Here is a 21,409-nt window from a genome sequence, read left to right on the forward strand (position 1 = left end):
AAGTTTACAGATTTTCAATAAATACATTTCTCACCATTTTTATTAAGAGTTGCTTGATTAAACTGTCATAGTATTCATAGGTTTTAAGACTAGTACTGTACAGTGGATTTGGGTTTCTGATGTCCTTCATTTTTTCATATGTGGCATTTTTGCGGTAAATGTTTACCAGGGATACAAAATGTACTAAGAAACATCAGTTATCATCAGTTATCACAGAAACATCAGTTATCCTTATGCAGGGCAGGGGTTTTTCATCACCATGTGACCTGACCAGGAACAATTGCATGCCCTAGTTGTAGCCCTAGTTTTAGAGTGTTAAGTTCTGTTACTTAGGGAGGTCTCATGGTCAAGGAAAGCTCCTGACCATTAAAGCTTTCAGCTGGACAGACCTTTATCAAAAGTGGCAATGCAGACAGTGGTTGGTAATGCCCAGTCAAGATACGACAAGGTTCCCCAACTCTGGTCCTGGAGAGCTACTGGAGTGTGTAGGCTTTTGATCCAGACCAGCACTAACACACCTTCAATCTGCATTCGTACTGGGCTGGAACAAAAGCCATACCCAGTAGCTCTCCCGACCGGAGTAGAGGAACCCTGAGATACAGAGTGTTGTACTGTTACACCTTATTTGAGCTTTGAGAAACAGTAAGGCAGTGACTTTCCATTGTAATATATTACGGCATTCATGGGATGTTTCTTTGTCATACACAGATTCAAGAAAATGTACAACCTAAAATGAAAGGGAAACATTTTGAAAAATAAAAACAATGCTCATGGACATTAAAAACATTAAAACAAAGAGGAAGCCAAACTATGGTATCATCAGTGTGTAAAAAGTCTAAAATCAGTTTAGCGGCAGACAGCATCCATCTACAATGACACAAAGTTGGCAACAAAGCAGTAGATCCTTTAACTGTTGAGAAGTTGAAGATGCTAAAAATCAAAGGAGCATTGGTCAATGGCATGGAGCAGTGTTACCCCCTCAAAGGGAAGGTAGTGAGTGACCTTTTAGGCCCCAGTTGACCTTTCACCCCTGACCCCAGAGAGGGGTCACTCACTCCAGCTTAAGGAGCTCAACATCGAAGATGAGGGTGGCGTTGGGGGGGATGACACCGGGGTGACCTGTGGCTCCATAGGCCATATCCGGCGTGCAGGTGATCTTCGCCCGCTGGCCCACGCTCATCTGGGGGAGACAGAGGGAGGAAGACAACAGGTAGAGGAATTGTCAACACGTGTTGCAATATTAACATAAAATATCATGAGTACAGAGATGGAGTGGCACTATCTGCTGTAAGACAATGCCATCTCACCTGTGCGATTCCTTCCTCCCAGCCCTTGATGACTTCCTGTCGCCCGATCTTGAACTTGAAGGGCTTGTTTCTGTCTCGAGAAGAGTCAAACTTCTTGCCATTCTGCAGCATACCTGGCAGAGAAATCACACAAACACTTAACTCAATGATCTTCCTAGGTTCAGGTAGGTGTTTGAAAGGTCTTGTTTATGCATGTATTCTGCTTTATATGAGTACTACTCGAGTGTGCTTGTGGAATCATTTGAACACAAAACAAGGCCTACACAAGTATATTTTCCACATAGATCAATTCCATTCCAGTCATTCAAACTTTTCCCCTCAAAACAAAACAGAGCACTGTTTTGCATGAGGTCAGGAAATCCTTCACCTCCGCTGCAAGAAATACTGTCTTGAATGCCTCGGAATCATAGCATTCCAAATTCCAACATCAAAGGCTTCGGGAAAGGCGGATTCTGATAACAGGGCTGGCACTAAAACAGGAGTAATTCCACTGGGCTTCCTTATCCAGGTCCTGGGCTCGTTTCAATGATCCAAATGAACAAATGGAATGTGAAATATGAGGCAGTGGCCTAATTCTTTCTCTGGATTATCTCCGACGGTTAACTAGGCCATGTCTAGCCTGCATCTAGACCACAGGGGAAACAGACAGATAGGCAGACAGGGAGAAACAGTAGTGGCACAACAATGAATGTGCACATGAAAATCTGTTCATTCAGGCATGCTAAGAACGTTAGGTCCAGAAAAACTGAGACAGAGACACTGTGTGCGTGAAGAACAACCATTTTACCTTTCACAGGCCGTGGTAGAATACTGACACGAGTATTACTGAGACAAAATCCTAATGATAATAATCCAGGGCACTGTGGCTGAAGCCATGTGAGAATGTGCCTATTTGCGCTTGCAGAAATAAGACCATTAGAAATACAGTCATGATAAATATAGGATTTTTCCAGGCCCTACAGTAAATTGAAGAAATGTTGATGTCAACATTAAGAGGACATATGGGACTATAATAACCCCTGCAGAAGGGCAGACTAGACTGTTCCAGAAGCAGCCATGGTTGGACCAATCCAATCTCACCTGTCCCACGGTATTAAATGTCACAGCAAACAAAAAAATTATCGCTAATGTGCGTTTACCATCATTTCCAAGTTTTAGTAAAATAACATGATTCATTTCTGCCACCATCACATTAGACAGACATAACAGCAGCGTAAATAGTTGGCAATAAAACTACCAGTCAGTCAGGAGACGGTTTACCCAAAGAGATGCGAGTCTTGTACAGTACTGGCTGCTTCTCCTCTTTCACTCCCCCTAAACTTAGTAGGACCGCAAGCTTCCAAGAATCCCTGCCTGTGGGGTCACTGGGCAGAGGTCCAAGCCTGGAGCCGACGGGTCCACAGACCACACAGTGATTACCATCTGTTAATACTGTCTCTCCCCTGGCCAGACTGGTTACAGGCACAGTAAAGTCCTCCTGAAGATGGAAACATTAGGTCACATATATATTTCTTTAAACACAGTGAAACAGGGCTAGGATGTTTATTTCGTATGCAGGCTTGGAATTGCTAGGGACCTCACTATATGATTTATCACAATACGATATGTATTGCGATACGATACAGTGATTTTATTGCCATTCGATGTTCCAAACATATTGCTCACCATATGTCTGCTGCAGAGGGACAAGAGAGCGCCACATGAACATTTGTTTTGATCAGTCATGGAAATAAAACTGTTGGAAACAAATTGGCTCCCTATTGAAAAGAAGATGGAGAACAAGCTATGAAGGAAAAATACTGGAGTTTTGGTGCAGGTAAAGGAAACTAGAACAAAAAATAATATTGCGATATTGTCAAAACAATATGACATATCGTCAAAAATAATATCCTGTAATGTAACTATCTATTTTTTTACCCCATCATTAAATGCAATATAGGTCCTATTTTCTCCCAAGCAGAAATAATATGGCCAGTTACAAAGTAAAGTGGTTCTTACAATTAAATTATTAAGACTCCTTCGCTGAATAGGTGAAAAGTTGGCTGTTTCAAAAACACAACTTAACCTGTCTGTCAGTAGACCAAACATTAAGAGCACCTTCCTAATATTGAGTTGCACCCCATTCTTGATACACACAGGAAACTGTTGAGTGTGAAAAGCCCAGCAGCGTTGCAGTTCTTGACACAAACCGGCGTGCCTGGCACATACTACCATACCCCGTTCAAAGGCACTTAAATCTTGTGTCTTGCCCATTCACCTTCTGAATGGCACACATACACAATCCATGTCTTAACTGTCTCAATGATATAAAATCCTTCTTTAACCTGTCTCCTCCCCTTCATCTAAACTGATTGAAGTGGATTTAACAAGTGACATCAATAAGGGATCATAGCTTTCATCTGGTCAGTCTGTCATGGAAAGAGCAGGTGTTCTTAATGTTTTGTATATTCAGTGTTTATAAGCAGCTTGGAAAGTAAAGCCCACCCTATCTGACAAGCTCTACATAATATTCCCAGTCTGTTTCACATTTAAAAAAATATAGCCAATCCAATAATGTATCTTCCTGCAACAAAATGCAGAGAGCCCACCTCATCTTGAGTCAGGGTGGGGTCGTATGAAAATAAAACAGGCCCTCTTGGATATCAGGCAGGCGATGAGTGACTAGTAGACTGTGTAGAAAGCATGACAAACTGGGCCGGCTAAATCCCTAGTTCTCTGCTTGGGTTGGGGGTTGAAATACCCAGGGAAGACCCATGTGTGCCCAAAATGGCACCCTATTCCCCATATAGTGCCCTATACTTTAGGCCAGAGCCACACATGGTTGCCACATAGGGTTCTGGCTAAATGTAGTGCACTATATAGAGAATAGGGCACCATTTCAATTTTGGCCCCCAGACCCTCTTGAGTAGTGTGGGATCTCAGAGGGGCTCAGTCTCAGGCTATCCAGTTAGGCTATTTATACTCTGTTTTCTGTATCTGGGTCTCAGACCACACGTCACACAGACAAGCCTCTCGTCCCCTGGGGCCCAGAGATGTAAGGAGATAGCACACGTACGCTATCTGTCTGCAACATGCTTTTATAGACATGTTGGCACATCATGGGGCTGCGAACAAGTAAACTCAGCAAAAAAAGAAATGTCCTCACTGTCAACTGCGTTTATTTTCAGCAAACTTAACGTGTAAATATTTGTATGAACATAACAAGATTCAACAACTGAGACATAAACTGTACAAGTTCCACAGACATGTGACTAAAAGAAACGGAATAATGTGTCCCTGAACAAAGGGGGGGGTCAAAATCAAAAGTAACAGTCAGTATCTGGTGTGGCCACCAGCTGCATTAAGTACTGCAGTGCATCTCCTCCTCATGGACTGTACCAGATTTGCCAGTTCTTGCTGTGAGATGTTACCCCACTCTTCCACCAAGGCACCTGCAAGTTCCTGGACATTTCTGTGGGGCTCTTCGCTGGCCATGGCAGAACACTGACATTCCTGTCTTGCAGGAAATCACGCACAGAACGAGCAGTATGGCTGGTAGTATTGTCATGCTGGAGGGTCATGTCAGGATGAGCCTGCAGGAAGGGTACCACATAAGGGAGGATGTCTTCCCTGTAACGCACAGCGTTGAGATTGCCTGATGATGCTGTGACACACCGCCCCAGACCATGATGGACCCTCCACCTCCAAATCGATGGTCCTACTTTGATTTGGAGGTGGAGGGTCCATCATGGTCTGGGGCGGTGTGTCACAGCATCATCGGACTGAGCTTGTTGTCATTGCAGGCAATCTCAACGCTGTGCGTTACAGCTCATTCCTTCGATGATAAACGTGAATCCGACCATCAACCCTGGTGAGACAAAACCGCGACTCGTCAGTGAAGAGCACTTTTTGCCAGTCCTGTCTGGTCAAGCGACGGTGGGTTTGTGCCCATAGGTGACATTGTTGCCGGTGATGTCTGGTGAGGACCTGCCTTACAACAGGCCTACAAGCCCTCAGTCCAGCCTCTCTCAGCCTATTGCGGACAGTCTGAGCACTGATGGAGGGATTGGTGTAACTCGAGCAGTTGTTGTTGCCATCCTGTACCTGTCCCGCAGGTGTGATGTTCGGATGTACCGATCCAGTGCAGGTGTTGTTACACGTGGTCTGCTACTGCGTGGATGATCAGCTGTCCGTCCTGACTCCCTGTAGCGCTGTCTTAGGCGTCTCATAGTACGGACATTGCAATTTATTGCCCTGGCCACATCTGCAGTCCTCTTGCTTCCTTGTAGCATGCCTAAGGCATCTTTACGCAGATGAGCAGGGACCCTGGGCATCTTTCTTCTGGTGTTTTTCAGTCAGTAGAAAGGCCTCTTTAGTGTCCTAAGTTTTCATAACTCTGACCTTAATTGCCTACCGTCTGTAAGCTGTTAGTGTCTTAACGACCGTTCCACAGGTGCATGTTCATTAATTGTTTATGGTTCATTGAACAAGCATGGGAAACAGTGTTTAAACCCTTTACAATGAAGATCTGTGAAGTTATTTGGATTTTTACAAATTATCTTTGGAAGACAGTTTGGGGGGGATGACGCCGGGGTGACCTGTGGCTCCATAGGCCACATCCGGCGTGCAGGTGATCTTCGCCCGCTGGCCCACGCTCATCTTTATATGTCGACGGGAAAATATATGTTCGTGCTTCGTTGTTCATACATCAGTATCCTTGTCACTTAATGGTGTTACACGTAATGAGACAGCTCCGATATAGACCTGCGGCTTCAATGTCATGGTGTGAGCAGCATGTTGCTATACTGTAGTATTAATCAGCACAGTCTCTGCTGCCATTTCCTCCCATAGCGCCTCGTCTCAATAGGCCTAATCATTAAAATACATGAGAAAGAAGCACCGCTGGGAGTCAGAGTGTGGCATTCAGCCGTGCTCTTAGTAAGTTGTTTTATCTACTTTGATTGAGTTGGCTAATACTCTACAGTACTGTAGGGGGGTTTAGTAGGACCATACCATCCCTGCAGTAATGAAAAGATCATTCCAATAATTATACACAAGGCTTTAAAGTGTTCAGAGGAATAAGTGAAGGTGTGGAGAGAAAGGCTAGGACTACTATCTGTGAGTTATATTTAACCGTACTGCACTATGGTTCTCACTCTGATCAGTATTCTGTTCAATCTCCCTGTCTGGAAGGCAATCCCAACTCCTGCTGGGCTGTGTCAAATCCAAATCCAAAATCAATGAGGGCTGGGCCCTGATGGATAACGTGGCCTCTTGCCCATTACTCACCTACTGCCTGCCGGCAGTTGATGTGCAAATGTACAGTATCAGTATGAATATATCTAAAATGCAGAGAGATGAACAGAGTGCAAATGCAGTTTAGTACAGTTATTTTGTGTACAAAAGTTCAGAGATGGCTTGTGCACCATAAAGTGCATAGCCCTTTAGTCTCTATGGGCCAGATAGCCAGCTGGTGAGAGCCACAGCCCGGGGGAAGAAACTTTTCAGGTGGCGGGAGGTTTTGGTCATGAGTGACCTGAACCGGCTGCCAGAAGAAGGCTAATTCGCAATTTTACTATCCAAATATTATTTATAAAGAGAAGCATTATATTGTTAGATTATAGGAGTAGGCCTAAAACATTCTTCCTCATCTGACGTTCAACAGTCAGAGTCAGTTGGGGTGGCGGTGCACTAGGGCTGCACGATATGGGCAGAACATTTCAATAGCCATTTTTTTTTACAAAATATTGCAATTTGACTTGCGATATAAATCAAAACACTTGGGTGAACTTTTGGGAATCTTTGTAATATAATTATTTAGATTTAGAAGCAAAGTGTAAAGCAGCATGGTTCTTGTTTTGAACAAACTGACTGCATTTGACCTAACAGAACAGCATGCAAACTTATAATACATTTAAAAGTGGGGAGGAGGAACTGTGCTGCTTGAGTGACAGGGGGTAAGGTTGTGTGTGTGGTGTGGGAAGCAGCTGCAAGAGGATTGTACACAGAGTGTACAAAACATTAGGAATACCTGCTCTTTCCATGACATAGACTGACCAGGTGAATCCAGGTGAAAGATAAGAACCCTTATTCATGTCACCTTCCATCCACTTCTATCAGTGTAGACGAAGGGGAGGAGATCGTTTAAAGAAGGATTTTTAAGACTTGAGACAACTGAGACATGGATTGTGTATGTGTGCCATCTAGAGGGTGAACGGGCAAGGCAAAATATTTAAGTGCCAGGCGCATCAGTTTGAGTGTGTCAAGAACTGCAACGCTGCTGGGTTTTTCATGCTCAACCGTTTCCCGTGTGTATCGAGAATGGTCCACCACCCGAAGGACATCCAGCCAACTTGACACAACTGTGTGAAACATTGTAGTCAACATGGGCCAGCATCCATGTGGAACGCTTTCGACACCTTGTAGAGTCCATGGCACGACGAATAAATGCTGTTCTGAGGGAAAAAGGGGGTGCAACTCAATATTAAGTAGGTTATCCTAATGTTTTGTACATTCAGTGTAGATGAATGCAATGCACCACCAACTCAAAACATCTTCCTGCGGCTATGAGGAGAGAACGAGAGCGACCGAGATAGATAGAGACAGAGATAGACTGAGAGAGATACTGCTGTGCTCATGCCTGGTCTCCTGCAGTGGTCTATATAAAGGCCTGCGGTGCAGCTGTGTTGTCTGCAGGGGAGTTGACCTTATTACTGGAGCACGAAAGCAAAGTCTGCATTCTGTCTCTCCGTCTATCTCCTCTCTCTCGCGCGCAATTCAATTCAGTAGACTTTGACATGGCAAGTTAAATTACTTACATTGTCAAAGTACACATATAACAACAATGGTGAGATCAACAGCAATAAGGCATCAATAATAGTAGTAGTAGTGGAAATGGTAGTACCATTAACAGAAACAATATTAATGATAATAATAATAATAGCAAAAGTAATAGTAGTAGGCTAGTCAACATGACTGAAAAGCCACATGGCATGGTATGAACGTTTTGACATTATATTACATTTCAGGTTGTGGCAGGAGACCACATACAGTATTTGGCTGCCAAAACTGCACAGTTTGGCTTTTCACCAAGTAAATATATATATATATATTTTTTTCTTTTCTTAATCTTTCATAGTTTCAAATTCTTTGTACTGAATGATAATTTTGGGAAAGAAAGATTTTCTTAGGTCTGAGTATTTGTCACAGTGTAAACAGCGTTTCCCAAACTCAAGCCTCAGGATCCCAAGGGGGCACATTTAGTTTTTTGCCCAAACACTACACTACAGCTATGTAGTGCTCGGGCAAAAACCAAAACATGCACCCGTTGGGGTCCCGAGGACCAAGTTTGGGAAACGCTGGTATAATAGGAAACGCAGCTCTGTCTCTACCTCTCCCCGGGGGCAGAGTGTGCACAGCCTGTCTTCTCTGGGTAGCCAGGTTTGCCTGTGATGACCGGTTTCTATAGCCAAAATGCTCACAGAGTCTGTACCTAGTTAGTGTTTTCCTCAGTTTTCTATCAGTCACAGCGGTCAGATAGTCTGCCACCATGTACTGTATGTTTATAGCCAAATAGCATTGATTTCCATTTTTTTTAGGTGTCTTTCCAATAAGTGATTTATTTTTATCTTTGCTTTGTGATAATTTGGTTGGGCCAGACTTTCTGAGTTCTGTACTGAGGCTCTATGGGGTTAGTTTGGGTTAGTGAACTGAGCCTCAGAACCAGCTGGCTGAGGGGACTCTTCTCTTGTTTCACCTCTTGACATTGTAGGGCTGTGTGATAAAATGTTTCAGGGTCGCTTGTTTTGAGATGGTTGTAAAATTTGATGTCTCTTTTTTTTCAATTCGAATAAGTTGGGGGTATTGGCCCAATTCTACTCTACATGCAATATTTGGAGTTTTTCTTTGCACTTGCAATACATTTTTTTGCATTGGATGTTTGTCCCCATTTGGTCAATTAATTATTAGAGAGTGGACCCCATACTTCACTGCCATATAGAGGAATTGCTTCTATAACTGACTGGAACATTTTGAGCCAGATTCTAATTTAAATTTGAATGTTCCTTTAATTCTTCTTGCTTTGTCTCTATACTCGTTCACAGCCATACGAAAGCTACCTGTGTTGCTGATATTTAGTCCTAGATACATGTAGTTGTTGGTGTGTTGTAATACTACTGTGTCAAAATAGAATTTATATTTGTGATCCTGATTTCCGGACCTCTTTTATATTCTGTTTTTTTGTTGTTGGAGAGAGCCCAATTCTGACAGAACCTGTGCAGATAATCTAGGTGCTGGGGTTAACTCCACTTTAGTAGGAGACAGCAGCACCAGGTCATCTGCATATAGCAGCCACTTGATTTTAGTGTTGTGTAGGGTGTGGCCAGGTGCTGCAGGTTCTTCTAATGTTTTTGCCAATTCATTCATGTAGATGTTAAAAAGTGTTGGACTAATTGAGCAGCCCTGTTTCACTCCACATCCCTGAGAAAATAAGTATCTTTGCTTGTTGCCAATTTTAACCGCAAATTAGTTTTTTAGTGTATATTGATTTAATAACGTCATATCTTTTCCCTCCAATGCCACTTTTATTTAGTTTATAAAAATATATATTTGTGTCAAATTGAATCAAATGCTTTTTTGAAGTCTACAAAACATCAGTAGATTATGCCTTTGTTTTGGTTGACTTGTTTGTCAATTAGAGTTGAGGGTATAAATGTGGTCTATTATGCAGTAATTCTGTAAAAATCCAATCTGGCTTCTGCTCAGGACGTTATGTTCATCAAGGAAATGAAGTGGTCTGCTATTTATGATACTGCAGAGAATTTTCCCCAAGTTTCTGTTAATGCAAATTCCTCTAATTATGTGGGTCAATTTTACTTTTTTTTTTTAACTACAAATACCTAGGTGTCTGGTTAGACTGTAAACTCTCCTTCCAGACTCACATAAAACATCTCCAATCCAAAGTTAAATCTAGAATTGGCTTCCTATTTTGCAACAAAGCATCCTTCACTCATGCTGCCAAACATACCCTCGTAAAGCTGACCATCTTACCGATCCTCGACTTTGGCGATGTTATTTACAAAACAGCCTCCAACACTCTACTCAAATTGGATGCAGTCTATCACAGTGCCATCCGTTTTGTCACCAAAGCCCCATATACTACCAACCACTGCGACCTGTACGATCTCGTTGGCTGGCCCTCGCTTCATACTCGTCGCCAAACCCACTGGCTACAGGTTAACTACAAGACCCTGCTAGGTAAAGTCCCGCCTTATCTCTGCTCGCTGGTCACCATAGCTGCACCCACCCGTAGCACACGTTAAAGCAGGTATATCTCACTAGCCCATCTATAAATAGCCCAAACAACTACCTCTTCCACTACTGTATTTATTTATTTTGCTTCTTTGCACCCCAATATTTCTACTTTGCACACTCATCTACTGTCAAATCTACCATTCTAGTGTTTTAATTGCTATATTGTATTTACTTCGCCACCATGGCCTATTTATTGCCTTTACCTCCCTTATCTCACCTCATTTGCTCACATTGTATATAGACTTATTTTTCTACTGTATTATTGACTGTATGTTTGTTTTACTCCATGTGTAACTCTGTGTTGTTGTATGTGTCGAACTGCTTTGCTTTATCTTGGCCAAGTCTCAGTTGTAAATGAGAACTTGTTCTCAACTTGCCTACCTGGTTAAATAAAGGTGAAATAAAAAATGTTATTAAAATAAAAATGTAGTACATTTTTATAGATTGGTGTGATCAATCCTTGGTTCCAAATATCGGGGAAAATACCTGCAGTGAGGATAATGTTGGTCTGTATAATTGATCATTTAAAATACCAATCTCCACCACAGGCCTTTTTGGGTTGAAGAGTACATCGTTTTTTCAATAATTCTTGTTCTGTAATTGGGATATCCACAGGATTCTGATAGTCTTTGACCACTGATTCAAGGATTTATAATGTCTTGTATATCCTTTTGTTCCGGGCTCTTTGTTATATTGCTGTAGAGGTTTGCAAAGTATTTCTCCACATATCACCATTTTGGATAGCCAATTGAATCGTGTGGTTTGTTTAATTAATTCAAATTATCCCAGAAGTGGTTTGATTCTATGGATTCCTCAATTATATCCATCAGATTTATAATGTGCTGTTCCTTCTTTGTTCTTAGGGTGTGTTTGTATTGCTTCAGAGCTTCCCCATAATGAAGGCGTATATTTTTGTTGTCTGGATCTCTGTTTATGATTAGATATATTTCTCAATTACTTCCTTTAGATTTCTGCAATCATTATCAAACCATTTTTTATTATCTATTCTTTTTGGTTTGCTCTTATGTTTCTTTAGGATTAGCCAAGGAGGCTAATTTGTAAAAATAAAAAAAAGAATACAAAATAATTTAAAAAAAAAGTTGAATTTGTAAAAAAATAAAATAAACGTTTAATTTGAAAAACAATTCTAAAAAAAGTGTATTTTTCCAAACGGCCAAATTTACACCTTTGGAGAATGTTACATAGTTCCCCAGAACAGTTGAGCCAGTCACATTTGTTTGTACAACGAGAGAAAGCAGAAGCAGCTGAATCCAGCTGTCTTGACAGGGGGTTGCATTTTATATTGAAAGTAAAGTGTTTTTTTCTTCAATAGAGTGATCAGGCATGTACAACTATACTTTTCCTTTACAGAAAATACACTAGTGCAACACATTCGGCAGAAAAAAATCTTAATTTTCATCACGACAAAAGAAATGCAACACTATGTGTCTGGCAGCCACAAAAGTAAATGAGCTTACAATGAAAAAGGAGAAAAGGGGATACCTAGTCAGATGTACAACAATGAATTCAACTGAAATGTGTTTTCCATATTTAACCCAACCCCTCTGAATCAGAGAGGTGCGGAGGGCTGCCTTAATCAACATCCACGTCTTCGGGGTTACTGGCCCAAAAAACGATGCATGGCCATCATATCTCTAATGTCTAGGCCTATCATAGGAAATGTAGCTGTCTACATTCTAACATTTTGCTTAAAGGTAATCTTGTATTTTACCTGCGGAAAAATAGACTAGCTACACCGAGAAAAGTAAAGGAGAAAAGTAGCAACACGTCCATCGGAGCGCTATCTGCTGATAGAATGCCCGTTCCTGAATTCTCATCCGAGTTTAGAAGTGCAACTGAAGCACAAAATGAGTCTGATGCCGAGCAGAAATTACAATACGAAGCATTTTAGATCTGCGTTTACAAAACGCAGCAAGGTATGTTTTTCCTGCGTGAAAAATGCAGAATTCACATTAGTTTGTGAATGTCCAAACTCACACAAAATGACATTTCGGTAGCTCCTATAGATGTATAACTTTGAGCTGGATTGCCTGTCTTTGCAATTCATTTATTTTCGTTTGCGTTCGTTAGCATATTTAGCTAGCAGCCCCCATGCAATTTTTGGGTGCCCCTTGTGTACTAAACCGGTAATACCGTAAATCCCGGGGTGAGAGAAAGACGGTATGATGATATGAAAATCTGGATACCGCCCAACCCTACTAATCTCCCACTTTAGAATGGAAAACCATTTTTGTTTGTCTGCTGCTAGCTAGCTCTAACAGCTCAAAAACCAGCAAAAAGAGTGAAAAACCTTCAAAAGAAATTCTCGATATGTGTAGAGTCCATGCTCCTTTCTGGCTTACTCACTCAGATTGGTCGCTTAATGTAGTTAGTTGTATTAACTCCCCTTGCTAGGTTTGTTCTAGCTTGATTTTTCTGGCTTGCTGGCTAGATTTTGTTGTGTAGCTAGTTAGCTCTGTGAATTTTTTTTTCTTCATATTCTGATTGAAAATATTTGTTGTTTATTATTTGTTGTCTTGAATTCTTTTTAGATTTGAGTGTTTATCTCATTTTAAAAACCAGAAGGGGAGATAAATCGGGAGCTCTCTCTCAACATAATTTCTGTTACAGAGTTGAATGGCTGTGATAGGAGAAAACTAGGGATGGATCAACGAAATTGTAGTTACTCCACAATACTAACCTAAATGACAGAGTGAAAAGGAAGCCTGTATAGAATAAAAATATTCCAAAACATGCATCCTGTTTGCAATAAGGCATGAAAGTAAAACTGCAAAAAATGTGACAAAGAAATTAACTTTATGTCCTGAATACAAAGCGTTATGTTTGGGGTAAATCCAACACAACACATCATTGAGTACCACACTTCATATTTTCAAGCATGGTGGTGGCTGCATCATGATATGGGAATGCTTATCATCGGCAAGGATTAGGGAGTTTTTTAGGATAAAAAGAAATGTAATAAAGCTAAGCACAGGCAAAATCCTAGAGAAAAACCTGGTTCAGTCTGCTTTCCAACAGACACTGGGAGACAAATTCACCTTTAAGAAGGACACCAAAGGCCAAATATACACTGGAGTTGCTTACCAAGACGACATTGAATGTTCGAGTGGCCTAGTCACAGTTTTGACTTAAATTGACTTTAAAATATATGGTAAGACTAGAAAATGGCTGTCTAGCAATGATCAACAACCAACTCGACAGAGCTTGAAGAATTTGAAAAAGATGTGGAAATATTGCATATTCCAGGTGTGCAAAGCTCTTACCCAAAAAGACTCACAGCTGCCAAAGGTGATTCTAACATGTATTGACTCAGGGAAGTGAATACTTATGTAAATGAGATATTTCTGTATTTCATTTTCAATAAATTTGATAAAGTTTCTAAAATCATGTTTTCACATTGTCATTATGGGGTATTATGTGTAGAAAGGTGAGATGTTTTATTTATTTAATCCATTTGGAATTCAGCCTGTAGCAAAATGTTGAATCAGTCCAGGGGTCTGAATACTTTCTAAAGGCAATTTATATTTGCTCATTCTCTTATACACTACATGACCAAAAGTATGTGGACACCTGCTTGTCGAACCTCTCATTCCAAAATCAATGGCATTAATTTTGAGTTGGTTCCCCCCTTTACTGATATAACAGCCTCCACTCTTCTGGGAAGGCTTTCCACTAGATGTTGGAACATTGCTGCAGGGATTTGCTTCCATTCAGCCACAAGAGTATTAGTGAGGTTGGGCACTGATGTTGGGCGATTATGCCTGGCTCGCGGTCGGAGTGTTTGATGGGGTTGAGGTCAGGGCTCTGTGCAGGCCAATCAAGTTCTTCCACACTGACCTCGACAAACCACTTCTATATGGACCTCGCTTCATGCAAAGGAGTATTGTCATGTTGAAACAGGAAAGGGCCTTCCCCAAACTGTTGCCACAAAGTTGGAAGCACAGAATCATCTAGAATGTCATTGTATGCTGTAGTGTTAAGATTTCCCTTCACTGGAACGAAGGGGCCTAGCCCGACCCATGAAAAACAGCCCCAGACCATTATTCCTCCTCCAAAAAACTTTACAGTTGGCACTATGCATTCGGGCAGGTAGCCTTCTCCTGACATCCACCAAACCCAGATTTATCTGTCGAACTGCCAGATGGTAAAGCGTGATTCATCACTCCAGATAACGCGTTTCCACTGCTCCAGAGACCAATGTCGGCAAGCTTTACACCACTCCAAGTGACGCTTGGCATTGCGCATGGTGATCTTAGACTTGTGTGCAGCTGCTCGCCCATGGAAACCCATTTCATGAATCTCCCGATGAACAGTTCTTGTGCTGACGTTGCTTCCAGAGGCAGTTAGGAACTCAGTAGTGAGTGTTGCAACCGAGGACAGACAATTTTTTACGTGCTATGCGCTTCAGCGGTAACGTTCTGTAAGCTTGTGTGGCCTACCACTTCGCGGCTGAGCCATTGTTTCCACTTCAAAATAATGTGGCACTTACAGTTGACCGTGCCACGTTGAAAGTCACTGAGCTCTTCAGTAAGGCCATTCTACTGCCAATGTTTGTCTATGGAGATTGTATGGCTGTGTCATCGATTTTATACACCTGTCAGCAAAGGGTGTGGCTGAAATAGCCGAATCCACTAATATGAAGGCATGTCCACATACCTTTGTATATATAGTGTAGCTCTATGCTCACTCTACCTAGTTGTAAATAATGTACAGTATGTAAACTGGGTGGACGCCCTAATGGGTTAAGTACCCAATGCATATGGATGACCAGTAAATTAATCTTCCCAGTTACTTGTCCGGCACCAAACGGAGACCCTGATATATATATATATATATATGAATGAGAGAGAGAGAGAGAGAGAGAGAGAGAGAGAAAGAATAGGCTACATACAGTAGGCTACAAAACACACTTTCCAATGAAACTGACTCACCAAATTAAGAAGATGAAGCATAGGCTACTCACCGGTGATGGCAGATGCGCTCGTGCCAATATCTCAAGAATCGCTCAAAAGTGTGTTAGGTTCTAGGGAAAATGTGTCTTTTCTTCTCAGCAGTAGGCCTTTGCTTTTCAAACAGTTGGCCTAATGTTTTTCTCACGATTGTATTTAGACATTTGTGAAAGGCAAACTGACAGCTGCAACCAACCATAGAAATATAATCCATAGAAGGCAGTTCCCATTCCAGTCAGGACTGGCAGCTATTGCTAGTGTTCCCATTAGTTTAACAGTCAAAGTGGCAGGGTTAGAGGTTCCAAAATCCTTCTATGGATTACATCTATGGCCGCAACTCAACATGCTGTTCTATATTTGGCACGTGTTGCCCAAATTGCGGGCTTCCCGACTGTAAGTATTTGTGATGAAAATTAATCCATAGCTATTTTTTCAGAAGCTATTGATCCTCTGTAGCTGCTCTCTGGTGTAGTATTTAGAATTATTTTATTTACAGTGCATTCGGAAAGTATTCAGACCCCTTGACTTTTTCCACATTTTGTTACGTTATAGCCTTAATCTAAAATAGATTAAATACTTTTTTTACTCATCAATCTACATACAATACCCTGTAATGACAAAGGAAAAACAGGTTTTTAGAAATGTTTGCAAATGTATTAAAAATAAAAAACTTTAATAACACATTTACATAAGTATTCAGATCCTTTACTCAGTACTTTGTTGAAGCACCATTTGCAGCAATTACAGCCTCGAGTCGTCTTGGGTATGACGCTACAAGCTTGGCACACCTGTATTTTGGGAGTTTCTCCCATTCTTCTCTGCAGACCCTCTCAAGCTCTGTCAGGTTCGATGGGGAGTGTCGCTGCACAGCTATTTTCAGGTCACTCCAGAGATGTTCGATCGGGTTCATGTCCGGGCTCTGGCTGGGCCACTCAAGGACATTCAGAGACTTGTCCTGAAGCCACTCCTGCGTTGTCTTGGCTGTGTGCTCAGGGTCATTGGTCCTGAGGTCCTGAGCAGGTTTTAATCAAGGATCTCTCTGTACTTTGCTCCGTTCATCTTTCCCTCGATCCTGACTAGTCTCCCAGTCCCTGCATCTGAAAAACTTCCCCACAGCATGAAGCTGCCACCACCATGCTTCACCGTAGGGATGGTGCCAGGTTTCCTCCAGACGTGACGCTTGGCATTCAGGCCATAGAGTTCAATCTTGGTTTCTTCAGACCAGAGAATCTTGTTTCTCATGGTCTGAGAGACTTTAGATGCCTTTTGGCAAACTCCAAGCGGGCTGTCATGTGCATTTTCCTGAGGAGTGGTGTCCTTCTGGCCACTCCAACATAAAAGCCTGATTGATGGAGTGCTACAGAGATGAATGTCCTTCTGGAAGGTTCTCCCATCTCCACAGAGGAGCTCTGTCAGAGTGACCATCGGGTTCTTGGTCACCTCCCTGACCAAGGCCCTTCTCCCCTGATTGCTCAGTTTGGCCGGGCGGCCAGCTCTAGGAAGGGTCTTAGTGGTTCCAAACTTCTTCCATTTAAGGATGGAGGCCACTGTGTTCTTGGGGACCTTCAATACTGCATAAATGTTTTGGTACCCTTCCCCAGACCTGTGCCTCGACGCAATCCTGTCTCTGAGCTCTACGGACAATTCCTTCAACCTAATTGCTTGATTTTTGCTCTGACATGCTCTGTCAACTGTGGGACCTTATATAGACAGGTGTATGCCTTTCCAAATAATTTCCAATCAATTGAATTTACCACAGGTGGACTCCAATCAAGTTGTAGAAACATCAAGGATGATCAATGGAAACATTGGGCACCTGAGCTCAATTTTTGAGTCTCATTGCAAAGGGTCTGAATAGTTATGTAAATAAGGTATCTGTTCTTTATTTTTAATATATTTGCTAAAATGTCTAAAAACCTGTTTTCACTTTGTCATTATGGGGTATTGTGTGTAGATTGATCAGGGGGAAACATTTATGTTAGCCATTTTAGAATAAAATGTGTGAGAAAGGAAGGGGTCTGAATACTTTCTGAACGCAATGTATGCAATAATTGTTTATTTTTCCTTTATTTAACTTGGCAAGTCAGTTAAGAACAAATTCTTATTTACAATGATGGCCTACCAAAAGGCAAAAGGCCTCCTGCGGGGACAGGGGCTAGGATTAAAAATAATAAAATATATAAATACAGGACAAAACACACATCACGACAAGAGAGACAACACAACACTACATAAAGAGAGACCTAAGACAACAACATAACATGGTAGCAACACAACATGGCAACAACATGGTAGCAACACAACATGGTAGCAGTACAAAACATGGTACGAACATTATTGGTCCCAGAGAACCGCATAAAGGGCAAGAAGGTAGAGACAACAATACATCACACAAAGCAGCCACAACTCTCAGTAAGAGTGTCCATGATTGAGTCTTTGAATGAAGATATTGGCCCTGCAAAAAATGTATAGCATATTTTTGGCAAAATTATTAATATTTATCAGCACCCATACTTCCCGCTGCTATGTCTCTCTCTCTCTCTCTCTCTTTTTATCGCTCTCACTCTCTAAACTACTGCACTGACCTGCAAAAAACTAAACTCAGAAGGAACAGGGCCAGGAACTACATCTTCATTACTACCGCTCTCACTCACTGCCTTCTGGGCAACAATAAACCAAAAAGCAATCAATCACTCAACATAATGACAAAGTGTTGAGCTTTAAATGTATCACCACCAAACATTAACAGTGTATTAAACTTGACTTGTAGAGTTCAAGCCATGTCTTCAAAGTGACAAGTGGCTCATAAACTGCCGCACGCACACACAGGTCATATACACGTTATAAACATGTAATAAACGTGTAATCACCAAGACAGAATGTTGACATTTACTTCCCGTTTCCTGTCTGACCTGGTTGTCTGGGAGACGACCCTGAGACATAGAATGGCCCACCTAGTAAAAATAAAAAATAAAACATTCATTCCCCAACCAGATGCTCTGTCACACACTCTTTACCTGTGTAATGGACAACACACATCTGGCCCTTCTTCGGGAAAGTCCTTGCTGTTGGAAAGAAAACAAACAACAGTGGGTAGATTGTAGTGTGTGTGTGTGTGTGTGTGCGCTGCAGGCTCTAATCTCCCTCATGTGTGTGCAACTTTTTATATCCTGCAGTCTAATAGAGTAAGGAGCCAATAGATTAACAATGCCTGGCTGGATTAAGTCTGTCTGGGTGTTGTTATGTCTGAGCCAGGAAAGCTTAACCTTTATCCATGTATAGTAGACCTATTTCCAAACTATTCAATCCTAATGTATTAATCAACTGATTATTATTGGTTATTATTGTCCCAGAGACATGAAGATCTGAGTGTGGGGAATGTGTCTCAAATTATAGAAGGAAAAGGTGAGAGAGGATGCAAGTAGCCACAGATGAAAGGCAGAACAATACTTGTTCAGTGTAAGCGTGTGGTATACAGGTATTGTAGGTTGTGTGTCTGCGGGAAAAACTTGCTTTACCACAGAACAGTGATTTCCTATGGGGTATTCCGTTGTGGTATTGGTGGTATGGCAGACATTGTAATAATAGGATGTGTCCTAGCCAGGACATGATTAGTTTTGATGTTGTCACATCAAATCATTAGCTGTAACATCTTATTGCTTTAGCTAAAAGCATACACAAATGTAGCTATGCTGTTTTCTGGCTGTATAATAGCGGAATAATCTATCCTACTTCAAATGAGAATTATTACCGACAAAAAGCAGGAATTCAACGAGCTGGTCTGGGAAGAACGCTGGCTGGCTATAGATGCCGAGTGTTCTAGATCGAGATTGGTCTGAATGTGCTGATCGAGAGGGTCAGTGCAATCCGGGGTTGGGACGTTACTACCCTAAACTCTAACCTAGCCTTAACAATTTAAAAATGTCAACCTCAAATGGGATAGGGACGTCCCAAGGATCCCTGATAACATGGACAGTACAGAGAGCGAGGAACATTTCGAAGGCTTGAGAAATACATGTTGTGGAGTATGTAGGCCTAGTAAAATTGTAACTACTTTGCAACGGCTGTAAATCCGTAAAACGTTACCACATTATATGATAATACTGCATTTCCCACAATTTCATAATCGCTAAATGAATAAGCATATAGTGCACAACAATCCAAAATTTAAACAGACGCCAAAAGGTAGCAAAAAACTCACCATCTCCTGGGGATATTGTTTCAATTTCCACACCCATTATGATACAAAGCCGACGGTGTTTGCTAAAGCATCAAATAAAGCAGGTTTGGTTTCTACTGTCTAGTCTATTTCGGTGGCTTAAAAGGTGCAAGCTACTGCAATGCCGACCACTGATCGAATCCACTAGTCTGAGAAATGCAAGATTGTATTTGCCTGGCTATCCAGAATAGACTCCTTGCTCCTGCCAAACACTACGCCACTCCCACGTACGTTATGCGGTGTTCAGATGCTATCCATGTCCCGGGTTCATCGATTCAGGAAGTCAGAAATGTCAGAGTTTCCTAGTTTCGACTGGTATATGAACGCGGCATAAACCCAGCGAAACATCGCGAGACTTCGGAAATGCTTACGAAACATACCCAACAGACCCGGCCGGAGTTTGGGTTTGAGAAGTCAATGAGAGCAGTAAACAAATCTTCCTTAGTTGTTAATTTTCTCGAAATCTAAAGGCACAACCTAGATTCGAGCCAGTGTCTTACCTACTTTAACATGTTATTACTCCAACCTCGTGAAATTGATGAACGGACACGTTTTTATTTTCGTCAAAAACAACTTAATATGGAAGGAGTGCCTTTGATTTGACGGCCTGCACATGCGTAGTTTGGCGCGAGACAATCGTTTCACTTGATGACGTGTTTCTACCAATTACGCTTATACACACAATTGGTTTCTATGCTGCGTTCAAATGCTAGTTGGAACTAGGATATTTGAAAATTACCAAATTGCTGACTCGTTGAACATGCCATGTGTATAACTACAACCAGTAAGTAAGTGGAAATGTCCGAGTTTCCTAGTTCTAACTAATACTTGAACGCGGCATTAGCTAGCCAACGTCGCCATGCTGTGTTGTCATGTTTGCTACCTTGCTATGTTGTGGTCTTAGGTCTCCCTTTATATATATTGTTATGTTGTCTCTTTTGTCGTGATGTGTTTTGTCCTATATATATATATATATATATATAACAGCAAAAAAATAAATGTTCTCTTACTGTCAACTGTGTTTATTTTCAGCAAACTTAACATGTATAAATATCTGTATGAACATAAGATTCAACAACTGAGACATGGAATAATGTGTCCCTGAACAAAGGGGGGGTAAAAATCAAAAGTAACAGTCAGTATCTAGTGTGGCCACCAGCTGCATTAAGTACTGCAGTGCATCTCCTCTTCATGGACTGCACCAGATTTGCCAGTTCTTGCTGTGAGATGTTACCCCACTCTTCCACTAAGGCACCTGCAAGTTCCTGGACATTTCTGGGGGGAATGGCCCTAACCCTCACCCTCCGATCCAACAGGTCCCAGACGTGCTCAATGGGGTTGAGATCCGGGCTCTTCGCTGGCCATGGCAGAACACTGACATTCCTGTCTTGCAGGAAATCACACACAGAACGAGCAGTATGGCTGGTGGCATTGTCATGCTGGAGGGTCATGTCAGGATGAGCCTGCAGGAAGGGTAAAACATGAGGAGGAGGATGTCTTCCCTGTAATGCACAGCGTTGAGATTGCCTGCAATAACAACAAGCTCAGTCCGATGATGCTGTGACACACCGCTCCAGACCATGACGGACCCTGCACCTCCAAATCGATCCCGCTCCAGAGTA

General features: G+C 41.8%; 1 protein-coding gene across 1 annotated transcript; it reads right to left on the reverse strand.

The window, feature by feature from the left end:
- Positions 1-11: 11 nt before the first annotated feature.
- Positions 12-20,030, reverse strand: LOC115174468 (FKBP prolyl isomerase 1B). Its single transcript, XM_029733012.1, has 4 exons — positions 19,770-20,030; positions 18,586-18,633; positions 1,308-1,420; positions 12-1,180 (listed from the first exon to the last, which is right to left on the reverse strand). The coding sequence occupies exons 1-4, from the start codon at positions 19,804-19,806 to the stop codon at positions 1,052-1,054; spliced, it is 327 nt and encodes a 108-aa protein (XP_029588872.1). The 5' UTR covers positions 19,807-20,030; the 3' UTR covers positions 12-1,051.
- Positions 20,031-21,409: the final 1,379 nt, after the last annotated feature.

The sequence above is a fragment of the Salmo trutta genome, chromosome 35, assembly GCF_901001165.1.
Source record: "Salmo trutta chromosome 35, fSalTru1.1, whole genome shotgun sequence".
NCBI classification, from domain to species: domain Eukaryota; kingdom Metazoa; phylum Chordata; class Actinopteri; order Salmoniformes; family Salmonidae; genus Salmo; species Salmo trutta.